Source organism: Rattus rattus, chromosome 10, assembly GCF_011064425.1.
Source record: "Rattus rattus isolate New Zealand chromosome 10, Rrattus_CSIRO_v1, whole genome shotgun sequence".
Classification (NCBI taxonomy): domain Eukaryota; kingdom Metazoa; phylum Chordata; class Mammalia; order Rodentia; family Muridae; genus Rattus; species Rattus rattus.
In genome coordinates, this window is record NC_046163.1 from 63,991,118 (window position 1) to 64,007,278 (window position 16,161).

At 44.1% G+C, this 16,161-nt stretch overlaps 1 protein-coding gene across 1 annotated transcript; it reads left to right on the plus strand.

Moving 5' to 3' along the window:
- The first annotated feature begins 12,122 nt into the window (after positions 1-12,122).
- On the plus strand, positions 12,123-12,629 carry LOC116911546 (60S ribosomal protein L21-like). Its single transcript, XM_032915536.1, has one exon. It carries the CDS (start codon positions 12,147-12,149, stop codon positions 12,627-12,629), a length of 483 nt encoding a protein of 160 aa, XP_032771427.1. The 5' UTR covers positions 12,123-12,146.
- Positions 12,630-16,161: the final 3,532 nt, after the last annotated feature.

Consider the following 16,161-nt stretch of genomic DNA (forward strand, 5'->3'; position numbering starts at 1 on the left):
AGCATGGGGGTGGTGATAACCAGTTCTTGCTCCATGGTTGTTTTGTCAACATCCTTGACTAACTGGGCGGTGGCAGCTATGATCCAAAGGCTATCCTTGAATAAATAAGACCCAGGTCATTTCCATGGTCCCAAAGTTTGGGTGAGCACCCCCTCTGCTATCCTCTTTCTCTGATCCATGAACAGGTGGAAAGGTTTGTGCATCTCTGGAAGGGCCAAGGCAGGTGCCTCTAACAAGGCTCTTCCTAGAGTCTTAAAAGCCATGCCTATCTCAGGAGTCCATTCTATTTTTTCTTCTTGGTCCCTGGTGACCTATATAACAGTTTGGCTATCTCAGTGAAGCATGGTACCCAAAGTCTACAAAATCCAGCAGATCCCACAACTTCCTTGCTTGCCTTCTGGTTGATGGAATTACAATGCTAAGGATGATTTGCTTCTGGGGCATCTGATAGTATATGCTGCCCTCTCTTGAATATGTACCCCAGATAGGTGACCTCAAGTTAACAAAGTTGAGCCTTTTTAGCAGACACTCAGTAGCCAAGGTGACTCAGCTCCTATAACAGGTCTTGTGTGGGCCTCCTGACATGTCTCCAAGTCTGGGGCCCACAATACATTCTGGAGCACAATTATTTGGGGGGGTGGGCCTGCCTGTATTCACCCAAGTACTCATAAAATATCTCTTAAAGATGGTAGGTGAGTTCTTGCCTAGCTGTGTCCAAATCGGTTGCCCCTTGAAGCCTCTCTCTAAGTCTACCAGAGACAGGTCTCAAAGCCATTTAATTGGCTGAAGCTTCCAAGGGATGTCAAGGGCAGTTTTCTTAACAAAAGCCATGTTCACAGTAGACTGGTGCTCTTTGACTTCTGGATCAAAAGCAGCGTAGGTCCTATAGGCTTCATAAAGTCTTTCTAGACATTCTCCAGGGCTCTTAACTTTTCCCTGTATCACCTGGCTCACTTTAGATAAATTTTTGGGCTATATGGTGGCCTCTTGGAGTCCCTCCCATCAGAATCAGGTGGTAGACCCAGAGCTTCTCCTTACCTTCAGCAGTGTTAAAAATCCCAGCTAGGTCTTGTCAAAAGAAAGTCTGCATTGATATCAACCCAAACTTGAGAGGGCAGCCCATTTGCTCCCCAAAACAATTTCCAGTGGCTCCCAAGATCCCCTCTTTCTCCTCTGTCATGAAAAGAACTTGAAGCAGTTGCTGACAGTCATCCCAGGTGGACTGGAGAGTCAACATGACTGAATCTAGAAGACCTGGGAGAGCTGATGGTCTTTCTAAGCATGGGGGATTCTGCAACTTCCAATTGTTAAGATCAGTACTGGCAAGTGGCACATATGTCATAAATTGTCCCCCCTCAGCATCTAGGGGTCCAGAAGCCTGGAGAGTCAGGGGAGCTGGGGACTGCTCCTTCCTTTACCTGTGCTGGCTGGGCAGAAGCAGGAATGTAAGGAGGGGGAGGAGATCCTCCTCAGGATCAGAAACGGGGAGCAAGGGAGAAGGCCAAGGCTGACCCTGCTTTAGAGAAGGAAGGGTGTAGAGCAGCAAAGTCTCATCCAAACAGGGGCCTCTCAACCAGGTATTGCCACTTGGTGATATATGGCACTTGGTGATCACTCTAGGTGTCCCCAAGCCTTATAAATTAAATGTTCATCCTGTAAAAGATGGGGAGATAGAAAGTCCCCTCCTCAGGCCATAGCTGGGCCATTCATTCCTGCAAAATATGGTTAGTTTTCAGGGACAAACAACCAGATCTGAGACTTTGGTCACTCAACAAAAGTCCTTAAAATGGTTAAAGACCAGGCCCAGTGGGGGTGCTTTGTGCCCAGCCCATCCTAGGACTCAAAGAAAAAGTTGTATGAGAGGACAGAAAGCACAGACAGAATACACTCATTCCCAGGAAACCAAAACCAAAACCAAAGGGTTGCCTTAGATGGTCTTCCTCCCTACACATGGGAGGCCCATAGACCCATAGCCAGTTCAGAATCTAGATGAGAACTAGCAAATTCTCCTGCTTCTGGAAGGGGGTCTGGAGCACCCTCTGTTGCCCCTGCCAGGTAACAAAATACCAGTCCACTTTGCCCCTATAGGCCTCCAGATTAAACCTGAAACAGAATTGAACCCAAAACAGAAACACGGACAAAAGACAAAAGAAACAGGATAAAAGACAACTGGGTGCCCAGACTTACTGATTGGAACAATACTCCACTATTTGGGTCAGGGTTCTCTAGTGAATCCTGGACAAGAGCCCTCAAATGTAAAGGTCCATGATTTGCTGAAGAATGATATCCCAAATGCAAATAGTATGTAAAGTCAAAGAATGTTTTATTCTGAAGAAGTCCTGCATGTTGGGGTCTGCCATTACCAAGATGGAGAGACAACCAAGTGAGCTTGCAGGCATGATATGAAGCACAGTAGGGGATTCCTGGCTAGGTGGGCTTTGCCTTACCCTATCTCTAGGCATTCCAGAACCATTACTGGGGCATGGTGGCTGGAAACTGTTGCTGAGGAATCCTGGATTTTTTTTCTAATAACTGGCTTGCCTGGGCCTGCCCAGTTTTTAAAGATCTGCCCATTTGAAGCCTGTCATGGAGTCAGCCTAGTCTTGTCAATTGTCAGTGGCCCCCTAAGAGAACTAGATCCATAAGTGAAGTTGACCCCTATTGCATTCCCTTTGTCTCTCTTCTGCTATTCTCAGTATAATCTGATTTTGGACTAGACTTTGTTTAGCAGGTTTTTTTCCTCCTGTTTTCATTTTTTCCTTCACATTTCTCTCCACAGTCTTCAGCACGCAGCCAAGCCTTCTATCCCCTCCCCAGCAGGCCCCCATGTGAGCAGAAGGGAGAAGAACGTTCAACATTTTCATCCCTGAGTCCCATGTTCCTAGGGTCAGCATGCTCAGAGGGTAAGCAAGAACAGAGGATAATTGAATTACAGATTTCCATTGTATTCAAGATGTTTAGCTCTCACACACATGTAGCAATTCTTGATTGCTTAAGAGGTCCCTGGCGTGTTTTTGGCAAGAGAAGGCCTTTACATGTGTCTGGCTCTCTTCCAGGTGACATGTAAAGTTCTGGGATTGCTTAACTACTCCTCTGCCTGTTTTCTTCCAATTCCTTAGAAAGAAAATTGAAAACAAGGATGAAGAAAGACAAAGGGGTGTTGACTCTGATGATTTAAATGATTCCTTTTAGCTAAACCCCAAGATAAAGTTCAAGACCTAACAGATAAGACTCTCCTCAGTGGAATACTTGAAGAAAATAAGAAGCAACAGAAAGTCTCATTAAATGTCAGTCAGAAAAAACACAGACCAGCTCTTGGAGATTGGAGATGTGTCTGTGTGCTGTGTTTGTGTGTGTGTGTGTGTGTGTGTGTGTGTGTGTGTGTGTGTGTGTGTTTTGGACTTCATTTTATGAGTGTAATAGTATTTTTAATGACTTTCAAATATGCCAAGGATGAGAAGCTAAGTGAAAACAATGCTGAAAGCTCTCCACACACTGGTTTTGAAGGTGGTTTCTAAGGAGCTAACTCAAGTCTTCATGCTGGCAAGGACAATTATTTATTTATTTATTTATTTTTTTTATGACTGAACCATCTTCTTGGTGTTGTTCTGATGAGTGAGGTTCCAGGACTGGGGAGACAGAGTTAGGCAGAAGTAGGGGGCACACTAGCTAGCCAGCCTAGTTTCTACTTGGTGAGTTCCAGATCAGCAAGAGATGTTTTACTCAACCCAACAAAGTGAACAGTGCTTGACAAAGGCCTCTGTGTGAACGTGTGCTCATGTGCAAGGGAAACTCCACACATCAACAACTTGAAAGAGAGGCTCACAAAGTGAGAGAATTAAAAAAATGGAAATTAATTCTGTTTACAGCTTGCATTTGCAATTTAAGATGCTTAGTGGTAAATATGTAAGGGCCTGGAATACAACATGGAGATTGGAAAGAGAGCAGGGTCCTTTAAGATCCCAGAAGACCTGAGTGTCTGCATCCTGGAAGAGCCAAAGTTCTTTCTCTTATCTCCAAGGGACAGCAGACTCAGAGAGCAAGCATGCAAGGTGAATCATCTTCTGTGTGTTGGAAAAGAGTGAGGGTCATTCTCCCTTGGCTCAGATACATGGCTTCCCCTGCTTTACAGAAAGAGTAATTTCTTCTGTCCTTTGCAAGAAAACCACATGGCTTATTTGTCAAACTCTCAGTTAAAGAGAGATGGGGACAGTCATGGAATTTGGTAGATGTTTGGTAGAAGGAGCCAGTGGTATGTTCAGTTGCTCAGGCATAGAAAGAAACCCACTCTGTCCTCTCTCCTAATTTAGACTTGACAACCCTACCATCTGGCACATGTTCAGGGTTTAGTCTTAAAATGGAGCACAACGTTCGGGAATCTGGACTGACTGTGGACTATTTGACTATTGGACATGAAGTTAAGTCTAGGAAAATATGTGAAGAAGAAGAAGAAGAAGAAGAAGGTGGGGGTGAAGATGAGGGGTGCTTGACCGCCTTCCGCCCTGTGTAAACTGGTTGAATTGATTGCTGTTGCCAAGTACCTAACAAACAGCAGTGCTTGTTAGAGAGCACTGTGACGGAATTCCAATCACCATTAGAGGAAGCTTATTGAGGAAGAGTACACGCAAGGGCTTTGGACACCTGAAGATCCCTAGCTTTAGCGGCTCCCCTTTCCTTTTCCATTGAAGCTACTCTGAACTTGTTCCTTAGTACATGACTCTCTTGTCTTTCACGTGATGTTAATCATTCTCAGGGCTAGGCCGAGGTGTGGACTATATGTACAAAATTTCTGTCTTTTGTTATCCTCTCTCTCAGTACAATTCCGGGAGCAAAATGAATATCCCATAAAAATCTCTTTCTCGAGGATGTCACCAGAGGATGTTGAAGGATCAGGCTTTACAGTTAACAACTGCAGAAAGAAGCAAAGGATTCCCTTTGGAGAAAATAATGCTTTCCTTATCAGGGGAAATGTCAGTTTATTCAAAGAGAGAAGGGGGAGAGGGAGAAGAAAAGGGAGAGGGAGAAAGATTTGATGAAGGGGGAGCAGATTTAGCATCTCCCCCCCAGGACTATTCAGAATTTATCTGTGTGGCCATTGTCTAATGATAGAAAATGATCCCTTAACCACTTACATTACATTACATCCTCCATCCTTACATTGCTTTGTGACTCTACTTGCTTAGGAAACAGGGTCTCACAAAGCCCAGTTTAGTCTTGACTTTGCTGTGAAACCAAGGAATGACCCTGAACTCCTGAGTCATTTGCCTTTACCCTCCAAGTGCTAGGACCACAGATGTGTCCTACCTTGCTCAGTTTATGCGGTGCTAGGGATTGTACCCAGGGTCAGCCAAGAATCTTAACTAAGCCATATCCACATAATGTTGTTGGCTCCTTGAACTCTGTGTACAAGATAATGATTCCAGGAAAAAACAAGGCAAGTGTTGGCCACAGAAACAATTGCTCCCAATGCGTGTGGAGCCAGTCCTTTCTACACACTTAGGTTTTAAAGGCTGCATAGTATCCATTTGAACTTGATGGCCAAGGAAGCCTTGAACATTGTGATGAAGGTTTGAAAAATCTCATCATCTGATAACTGACAACCATGATGCTCGACACTCAGGACCCTGAAGCACCAACTCTGGATGAAAGAAAGAACAGTAGATGCCAATCCTTGACTGGATTGTTATACGAGACATTCTCTTCAGCCACCAAGAAGTTTATGGTGTAGCAAACTTTCCTGGTGGTAGGGCCAACAGACTGGAGGGCACCAAGGAGAGCTTTATGAGAGCCATGGAGAGAAATGGTGTTGGAATTTTTTGCTTGCTCCCCACCTCCCCTTTCTGTTTAGCTTAGCCAGCTCTGAAGTCTACCCTAGAAAAGGCCTTGATTATCAAATGTAATATTCACATATGATTTCTGCATTCAGCCTCGCATGGAGCAACATAGAGGGCTGCAGTGTTCCTTAATAAATTACCTCTTCGTGTAGCAATTAACCCCCTTCTGTGAAGGCTCAGTGTCTCCTTGGTCCCATGCCAGCGCTAACAGCTCTGGCTTAGCATTCCTCTTAATGGGCTGCATTTATTGCTGAGAGCAGGGAAACATAAAATATTAACACTTAAGCATCTTTTACACTTCTTTGAAAGTTAGATTACGTTGAAAATATAACTGACTTTTCATTCTTAAACCTGGTATTTACTTAGAATTCCACTGGACCCGTGAACATGTTTCAGTAAGTGGTTTCTGTTGATTTATTAACTGCCACGAAGTCCTGATGGGATCCCCTGGCCACCAAATACTTAATATGTTTTATTCTTGCCTTATGAAAGTGTTGTTTACCAATACAATGGCTTTTCCATAGTTTGGAGAAGATAAATGATTTAGAATGTAATATGATGAGAGTCTCGTACTTCTAATTCTGGGACATGTGCATAGGACAGACAGATAGGATACAGTTACATGCATGCCTCTGTGTCAAACTGAGTCAGTGTTTTTTTCATCAAAGGTTTTATATGTTTTGGTGTGTGTGTGTGTGTGTGTGTGTGTGTGTGTGTGTGTGTGTGTACACCTATGTGTTTACATGTACATACAAACATAAGCACACTCATGTGGGGGTGCATCTGCTATGCAAGTGCTGGGCAGAAGAGGGGTTGCTATTATAATATTGTGTAAAATGTTTTTCTTTTGCCCCCACTAGAGCTGGCACCACAGTGCCCCAAGATATCTGCTAGATACCTTACAAGAAACACACATCCCAACTTCGTGTTGGCCCAGTGTCTCTACTGCCACACACTCTCCCAACTCAATTCTCCACAAGAAAGAACACACAACACAATAACCTCTGACCCAGTTGATAAGCTATAATTGCCCACCTAAACATACAAAGCCCTGTACACATCCATCCCTTAAGAATATTCGTAACAACCTGTAAAAGTACAGCGTGGAATCTTAACATCAGCCTCCATGTTCTCTCTCGGCGGCTTCTTCGCCGCCTTTGTTCTCTTCCTCCTTTCCAATCCAGTCTCCTCTCCTTCCCTCAAACTTTTCTCCCGCCCATCCTTCCTTCTCGTCCAATGACAGGCCTCATTCCATCTTGTACCTGCCTCACTTGTGACATCAGCCCACAAGGGGTGACTGCTGTGCTTTCCAGTTGTTTTCTACGTATTCTTTTGAGGCAGGTTCTTGCCCTGAACATGGAGGTTATATTTCCCCTGTTAGACTGAAAGTTAGCAAGCCCCAGCCAGCCCCTGCTTCTGCCTATGCCCTGCTTGGAGATGGGTTACAGGTAGGCGCTGAATGCCTGGCTGGTCACATGGGTCTGGAATATGACATTGCCCTCAAGATTCCTCAGCAAGTGCTCTCCACTGCTGAGCTGTGTACAGCCCAAGCTGTCGACTTTTAAAGCTGCTTTTTGATTTCACAATGGAGTGAGAGTACTAATGTGAAAATGTTTATCACCTGGATGTACATACTGTTTTCTGCATACATACTACATACGTTTTTCTTAGCACTCCAAAGTTTCCACTACAAAGTTTTATCATTTAAGCTCTTAAATAGCAGGCTGGACACAACTTGGGCCATGGATGGAGCTCACACTGTCTGTTTTGCAAGGAAAACGACCACGCATATTCATTCTGTGCTGTGAAAGTTTGGCTTTCACACCACCAAGCCAAAGTCGAGTGACTCTCACTGAGGCTTAGTGAACTTGCAAAGCTGACACCATGTCTGTCTGCGTCTGGCAGAGCATGTTCTCCCACTCGGATGTAAGCAGGCAGGTGGCATAACTTCTATCTCATTATTACAGAGACGAACATTCGTACTTAGCATCGGTGGCCGTGTTGATGCACACATCCAGTTGCGTGGCAGTGTCCAGCCAGCATTTCAATTTTCCATGTCACATGTATTTACATTCCTTGTTTCCAAAATAATTCTGGGTAGAAATGAGCGTTCCATGATGTCCTGTGAGAGATTGAAACATCAGCTCATTCGATGGCTAAAACACATAGCTTTGGCTGTCTTATAGCTCATGCTGCATGCGAGACCTGCCTCCAAGTGCAATTAGTATGTGTCAGGCACTGAGGGAAGAAGGCAGGAGCTTGGGGACACCTCTTGAATTCCCCCAAGCCTTTTTCCTTCCTATGGAGAATAATAGCAGTTCCCACCCCTGGCCTCTTGTGTGAGAAATACATGTCTTTAAGTGTGTATCATTTAGGCTGAAGAGATGGCTCAGTCAGTGAAGTGCTTGCTTCACAGACATGAGAACCTGAATGCGAACTCTCCACAATCCATGGAGGGGAAAAGGCCAGGCAGGGTGGCTTGTGCTTGGAATCCTAGCCTCAGAGAGGCAGGGGTCTCTAGCGCTTGGTGGCCAGGGAGCCCAGCTTACATGGCTAGTGCGCCATCCTGTCTCAAAAATCCACAGGTCTGACAAGGTCTGAGGAGCAGCAGTTCGTGGTTGTCATTTGCTGTCTTTGGACACTCACACATACATGAATGTGTGTGTACGTGCACATATGTGTATCTCCTAATACATGAGCGTACACATGCATACTCACAACGGGTCTATCATGGGTTTAGGGATTGTGGACAGTGTGTGCGCCACATGCCCTATAAATCATTTGTGTTTTCCACGATGACTACAGCACACAGGAAAATGATTGTAGTATCAGAGCTGCTGCAATCCTTCACTTGGTACGTTCCGTGCAGCCATTAATCTTACCCCTAAATAAGTGGCCTTGGCGGCTCCTTGGGCCTGGGATGAAGCTCGGCGCTTTGCTCTGAGCCGTAATGATAGGATGTGAGGCAAAGCAGAGCTTAGGCTAATTTATGTCTCCTAATTAGTCTCCTTCATTGAGTCTCTCCATCTCCAAGCACAATTAAAATGTTATGTGTTTCTTCACCACGCCAAGCAGCTCTCAGCCACCAACCGTACCAGAACCCCAGACTGATGAAATGATTAAGAGAAAGGCAAATAAATCCCCGAGGTTCTCAACTGTGGTGTGTAAACATGAGACATCAAGAACACCCACCTTCCCGTGAGTGTGCAGATCGAGCACATCAGACCTCATCCCGAAGGGCTCCATGGCTTCAACACCATTCTTATCCATCCACAGTGTTTCGGTGCTTATGCTGCACTGGACAGTTTTTCTCTCTAGTATGTATGGCTTCCATAGCATCTGAAGCGTTACTGTTAGAGAGCCAGTCAAGGGAAGATTCTCTTTCTACCCTAAAAACTAGGCCCCTATCTGTTTCTCTACTTTAGCAAACATTTTCCACAGGGAAAAGTAACACCTCTCCTTACTGAAGACAGCCGCATACATGGCTCATTCACTCATTGCATCATTCACTATATGAAAATATAGTTATTTTCCTATGAATCTGAATTACTTCCTCATTTGTCTCCGTGCTTCACAAGAGGCCCAACATGGCAAACATTTCTGTTAGGATGTAAGTTCTGTGATAACTTTGTTATGTCAGCCAGAGCAGACCAATGTCATCTTTCTGAACATTTACTGTGGCAAGCTGTAAGGTCACCACCCTGCCCTATCCCCTTCTCTTACCCCAGCTCTTCTTTAAAGACTGCCCTACTTACTACCTGTTTTTGTCACTTTCCTTGCAGAGAGAAATCTAAAACTATACAGAAAGCAGTTAACTGGCACATACAAAGTGCTTGATAAGCATTATCTTTGTGACTCATAATTTTATGGTGTAAAATCCTGATAAAAACTTGACTCAGATGGGACATGGGGGGACATACTTAAAATCCTAGCATTTAGAAGGCTGAGGCAGGAGGAGAACAAATTTGAAGCCAGCCTGGATTAGTTGGCAAGATTCTGTCTAAGACGTAAAACAACAAACAAATGGGAAACCCAAACACCCCCATTATAATATGAAACAAACTTGGTTCATGGAAGCAGTTATGTTTTATTGAGGTTCATCATTATAAGGGATGACAGTAGCTCAGCGTTTTGAGTTATTCTCCCTGCTTTGATTTGACAATAATAAATTCAGTCCTATTTACCATGTCTGTCAAATGGGATCAGAGAGGTAATTATACAATACCAAAAGACATTCCTTTGCTGTCCATCATGTTTGTATTATCATTCTAAAGTAACCCCAATCTCACGATCCAAGCATTTCAACACTAAGGGTTCACTAGAATGAGGTCTATTAGAATTTATAGCTTAGTTGCCAAAGTAAACCATAGTTGCCCCATCTATCCACAGGATGCTGTTCTATTTCCACTCAAAGTTCAAGTTTTACCCATGTGGTTATAGCATGAGAGAAAGACAGACCCCTCGAGCTCTCCCTGCCCCTTGTTAGGAGAGACGTCTTAAGCATGAAGATTGTCACGGAAGCAGGAGAAATCAGTTGAAAGGAAAAGGCGTGCACGAGAAGAGTCCGGATAAAAGCCACACCTCATCTGGAGGAACAGCCTGGAGAACAGTTGGGGATGGAAGCTTGGTGACTTTGCCCATTCTAGCACTACCTGGCATTCTGACTGATGGAACATTCTGGAAGGAGGACCAGAATTGTGTCATGCTGTGGCTGTTTCAGCCTCTGAGTGTGAACTGGTCATTATTTAAAGGGCGGAACAGAGGGAATGAGGGTGCTCAAGTCTATAACAGGCTTCTGTGGTGGCAGCTGGGAGCCTAATGGTGCATACCACAAATTATAGGGCTCTCCATCTCCTCTGACCAGTGCAAATTCCAGACCACTCTCCAGCTTCAGTCTATCATCTCGGTTTAGATTTGTGGGAAGGAACTTGTTCTCGTTGCTCGGATCTTGGAGTGAATCAATGGTGTTGGCCATTGCAATACACATAATCCTTAAGAGACAGATGAAACTCTCCCTTCCAGGGAGGTTCACATAAGTCATCACTAACATTTCCTGTCCCTACATAAGGTGACTGAAAAGCATATGGGATTAATTATCTCAGTCAGATGAAAAACCCATGTCCTTGTTAAGGAGAAAAATGTATATAAAACCCTTGAAGATGATCAACATTGCAGAGTTCAATCCTTCTGTGCTGACTGTGACCTTTTGAATCATTTCTGTCAGTAAAGAGGATCACTTGAGTCTCATCTCCTGTGCAGGAAAACCTTGTGAGGACAAACTTCTAGATACTTCAACATCCTCCTCTTGTTACCACATTGCAGCCCCTTGTGTCTGGGGTGCTGTTCTGGGTTTTATAAAGAGGATGCTCATGCTACCTGCCTGGCCCACTACTATCCTATTGTTTGTTCTTTGATTTCGAATCCTTTATTTAGAGCTTTCCTAAAACTCTCATATGATGTAAATACCGATTCACTGTTCTGTTTCTCTCCATTGCAGACACAGGGTGTTTAAAATAATAATGTAAGTCTGGAGTTTACTAGTTCCCAAAGGAGGGTTTTTATATATTGGTGGGCCCCAATCCCATGTTCTTACGTAGAGAGTCTCCATTCATCTTCCTCAGAGAGCTTCATGTTTGGATCAGACATAAACTCTGTGTGTGACTGAGTTGCTTCTGTGCCAGGCCAGCCCTAGCTTTCAAGCCTGGTCTCTACCTGAACTTGACAGCTGAGGTGCAGACAACTTGATTCATCATCCTTCCTCTAGCACCCTGTGTGACTCCTCTTTTATGCCTTCTTGTTTCACCTCTTGTTACGGAATCCCTTGTCATTGGCTTTCGTGTCTGCCATGATTTTAGTAGGAAGGCCATTTCTACACAGGTCTTGTGGCGGCCACTTTCTATTACTTCCGTCTTTCAGATGCCTGCAGTCACCCATTCAGGCCATCATCAGTCACACTTCACTTACTGTTCTTTATTAGTCTATCTGCAAAGCCACCTAACAATTCAACGGACGAGTGTCGGCTACCCTCCTTTGTATGTCCGCAACTGTCCTAGGCACGATGACATTCTGAAGAAGACAGATATGAGCCATGCATTCATGAATCCTCAGGGCTCTCTTCCATGAATTTGTCAACCCCTCAAATATAACATCAACCCTTCACTTTTCTCTTATATTTAAAAAATATATGTTTGAAAGACAATTCCTTAGATATAATAAATAATTAGTAAGTTTTATGAAGTAAGTAAATCAGTGTAGCCTGTAAGAAATCAATTTCTCTCCGCCGGGGCAGCCATCTTCCATTAACTTGCCAAAATGGCGAACACAAAGGGAAAGAGGAGAGGTACTTGGTATATGTTCTCTAGACCTTTTAGGAAACATGGAGTCATTCCTTTGGCCACATCCATGCGAATCTACAAGAAGGGTGATATTGTAGACATCAAGGGAATGGGCACTGTTCAAAAAAGGAATGCCCATAAGTGTTACCATGGCAAAACTGGAAGAGTCTACAGTATCACCCAGCATGCGGTGGGCATCATTGTAAACAAGCAAGTTAAAGGCAAGATTCTGGCCATGAGGATCAATGTGCGGATTGAGCACATCAAGCACTGGAAGAGCAGAGACAACTTCCTGAAGCGGGTGAAGGAGAACAATCAGAAGGAAAAGGAAGCAAAAGAGAAGGGCACCTGGGTTCAGCTGAAGCGCCAGCCTGTGCCATCCAGAGAAGCCCACTGTGTGAGGACTAACGGGAAGGAACCTGAGCTGCTGGAGCCCATCCCATATGAAGTCATGGCCTAATGGACACAAAGGAAAGAAAGGACCTGGACTGCAAAGTGTTTTCCTGAGGTTGAAGTGTGGTGTCTTCTCCCTGAAAGAAAATGTTAAAGCAAATTTTCACTGTCTTTGCTGCTCAGATTTTACTAATTGTTCTTCTAAATGATGTTGCTTAGTGTACAGAAAATATGCTCTTGATTAGAAAATAAAAAAAGAAATCAATTTCTCCACTTAAAGCCAATATCATGTAATAGTCCCTTAGCATGCTGGAAGAAACTAACATATAGTATAGTCATTTTATATAGAATTAAATAGAATCTGGAGTTCTCAACTCTAAATGGCCCATGTGTACTCTCTCTCCTTGAGGCTCAGGAATCATCATGGAAGAGAACAGAAAGATTATAAGAACCAAAGTTGGTGGATATCTGCAGCAAAATGTAATTTTCCAGGCACGATTGGGGTACTGTACAAGTGAACTCACAGCAGCCATGACTGCATGCATAAGACCAACACAAGATCAAGCCAGTCCAAACTCCACCAGGCTCATAACATCATCCTCCCTACAGCTGAGGAACTATTGCTAATTGATGGCTGCTGGGGAAGGGAAAGTCCATGTTCTTCAGGATTGTGGCCCTGAATGGTTATCCATTTTCTAGAGAATGGCTCTATGCCCATGAATGTACAGTTTGCACTGATGGCCTCAGTGAACTTAGGAGAAGAACTCATGGTTGGGAAGGAGTAATGCTGAGGGAAGGGGAAAAATCTAGGGGAGAGAATGAGGGTGGATTTGCTCAAAACATGATATAAAATTCTTAAACATTAAAAAAAATAAATTTTAAAACTGAAACGCATTGCTATAATAGGAAAGAATCCCATGCTGATGGTAGGCCTACACTAAGAATGGGTCTTCTGTGTCATTGAAAGGGAGGAAAAGGAAATCCACGCCTTTTAAGTTCTACCCTTCCCTGCTGCACCCGAGTAGGAAGGGGTTATGACCTCTGACTGTGGCGTGCAGCAGGTGCTGAGTTTGGAAGGCGAGGGCTTTAAATTATAGATGCTGGTGATATCTGAGGTTTCTAGCATTCTTTAGGACATATACATGTTTTCAAAACTATTCTCTCCATGCAGTGCCCTCAGGAAGGAAGGGGGATGTTTGTCTATATCTGACATTTATGTCATAATGATAAAATGTAACTCAATACCTTTAACAAAAGTGAAGTGGCCAGACTGCTGGGCACTGAGTGAAGAGGAGTGTTTGGATAGGTTATGACAACCTAGGCTCATTTGCATATGAAATCACTAATAGAAGTCCCAATAGCACACAAGGGCAAACTCTAGACCAGCCAAGTGAGGAAAATGAGAGCTGAGGATCACCTAGCAAAGAACAAGTGTCTTACTTGTAAATGGACGATCAAAGTGATTAGGGTAGAAGACTTATGGTGCAGTAATGACAGAGTATCACCAAAAACATACCTTCTACTTAAAGAGCCTTCCGTGCGCCGGGAAATGCTTTCAGTTTCTGGCATCTATTAAGACTTTGAAGGGCAAATATTTTGTCAGGTGGTATGAAGCAGAGGGTGGATTAGAAAAGTCGAAAGAGGTAATAATACGTATGGGAGTCTGTAGAAAACTTTTATGATATGGTTCCACGGCAATATGAGAGAGAAATTAAAGCGAACAGGCAATTCTGACCTCTAGTCATGACTGATTAAGTAGTACAGGAAAAACTTGCCTGTGGTAAACGTGTATCTGAGCCTGGTGTATGAAGCCAGTGGTTTCATTTTTGGATGAGAGCCAGTACCAGATTGTATTCCTGTGAGGAAGAAAATCAGTAAGGTGTGCTGTGACGGCTTGGGTTTTCATTCTGGACGCCTGCTTTGAAGCCCCAAGCCCTGCAGGGACAGTCATTCTGAACCAGAGAGGGAACAGGGTTGTGGAGACCTGTGGAACTGGACTCAGTGGGGCAGAGATCCAGGGAAGGTAGGGGAAGGGAAGGAGCGCCCACAGAGCTCCATTCCACAGCCTGTCGAGTGTAGATGGAGCTCTGTGGAACTGAAGACAAAGGCATGCAGGGGGAACATGTGCTTAGGGTCGGGAAGCTGTGCAAATGTTGGGGACACAAATAACACCAAGAGGTGATCGAATTCAGCATGCTCCATAAAGACCTGCCACGCTGAGTGGAAGCCAGCATAGACGAGCCTCATTCCAGGCATGAGCTGATCAAGCATCCTACGACTCAAGCTAACTGATTTGCACTAATTCATTTGAACCACAATTAATTAAACAGTAGCTGGAATGATGATGACGAGAACCGTTTTCTTTAAAGGAAGTGGGGGCTGGGGAGAGATGCCCAGTGGTTAAGGACAATCCCGCTTTTCCACAGGATTCATGTCAGGTAGCTCAGAGTTGCCAGAAATCCATCTTGAGGGGAGTTGTCATGCCTCTGGTGGCCTCTCTGAGTACCCCTACGAAAACACATATCCCCACATGGGCACATACTCACAGACACATGACTAAAAACAAAACATACCTTTGTAAAAAAATCAAGGGAACAATGTAATGAAATCAGTCCAGAATTCTTGATATGAAAAGGAACAGAAAACTCACCTACAATCAGGAGGGAGAAGACGATGGGAGGGAACAGTCCCAGAAATGACAGCAGTATTGGCATTAATGAGCACTTAAAAATAAACATGAGGGAGAAAGGCGAGCTAAAATAAGATCAAATGGAATTTCTAGACACGAGAAACCCAAGCTGTGAGAGGAAAATTCCGCTGGATGAGCTTCCAAGAACAGACATCTCAGGAGAAAAGATCAATGAGCTCGAACACATGAAGTCATCCATGCAGTGAGAGGTACAGAGAGAGGAGCGAAAGAAAACGCAGATCCACAGTGACTCCCGTGATGATGTGAAGAACCCAGTTAAACGGGGAAGTTAGTTAACCAGTGTGCACGCGGGGAGGAAGCAGGAAGGGTCAAACAGAAAACAAAAGACAAAAGTGACACAGTCAGAGATGTTCCTAATGATGAACTGCAGAAATAAAGATGTCCTACTTAAATAGGACATCTAGACAGTTACCAAGAAACGCTTCTTAAAAAATTCCCGAAGTGAAGATGGCTGACAACAATTTTGAGAGAGATCAGGGGTGTCTAGGGCTATGCTGCCCTGAGCATACCCAACCTCATGTGATCTCAGGAAGAAACCAAGCAGAGTCAGGCCTAGTCAGCACTTAGGTGGAAGAGCATAGTTAGAGGGCAGTTGGTGTTAGAAGCAGAGAAAATAACTGCTGTTGACTTCAGCAGAAACAATGCAGATGAGAGACAAGGAATCCTATGTCCTATGTCAAAAATACTGAATGAGGAGTGAAGTCCTGTTAGCCAAGAATCCCAGCTAATAAGGAATCTTTAAAAATGAAATAGTTATTGTCACACATTGGAAAACTGGAAGAGGGCTGAAGACACAGTTGAGTCAGACAGAGCACCGGCTGCTCTTGCAGAGGAACGAGATTGTACTTCTAGCATCCACACGGCAGTTCACACCCACCCGGAACTCCAA

What these genes read in the sequence shown, in the direction of transcription:
- LOC116911546 (XM_032915536.1), top strand. Translation starts at nt 12,147, where the DNA reads ATGGCGAACACAAAGGGAAAGAGGAGAGGTACTTGGTATATGTTCTCT.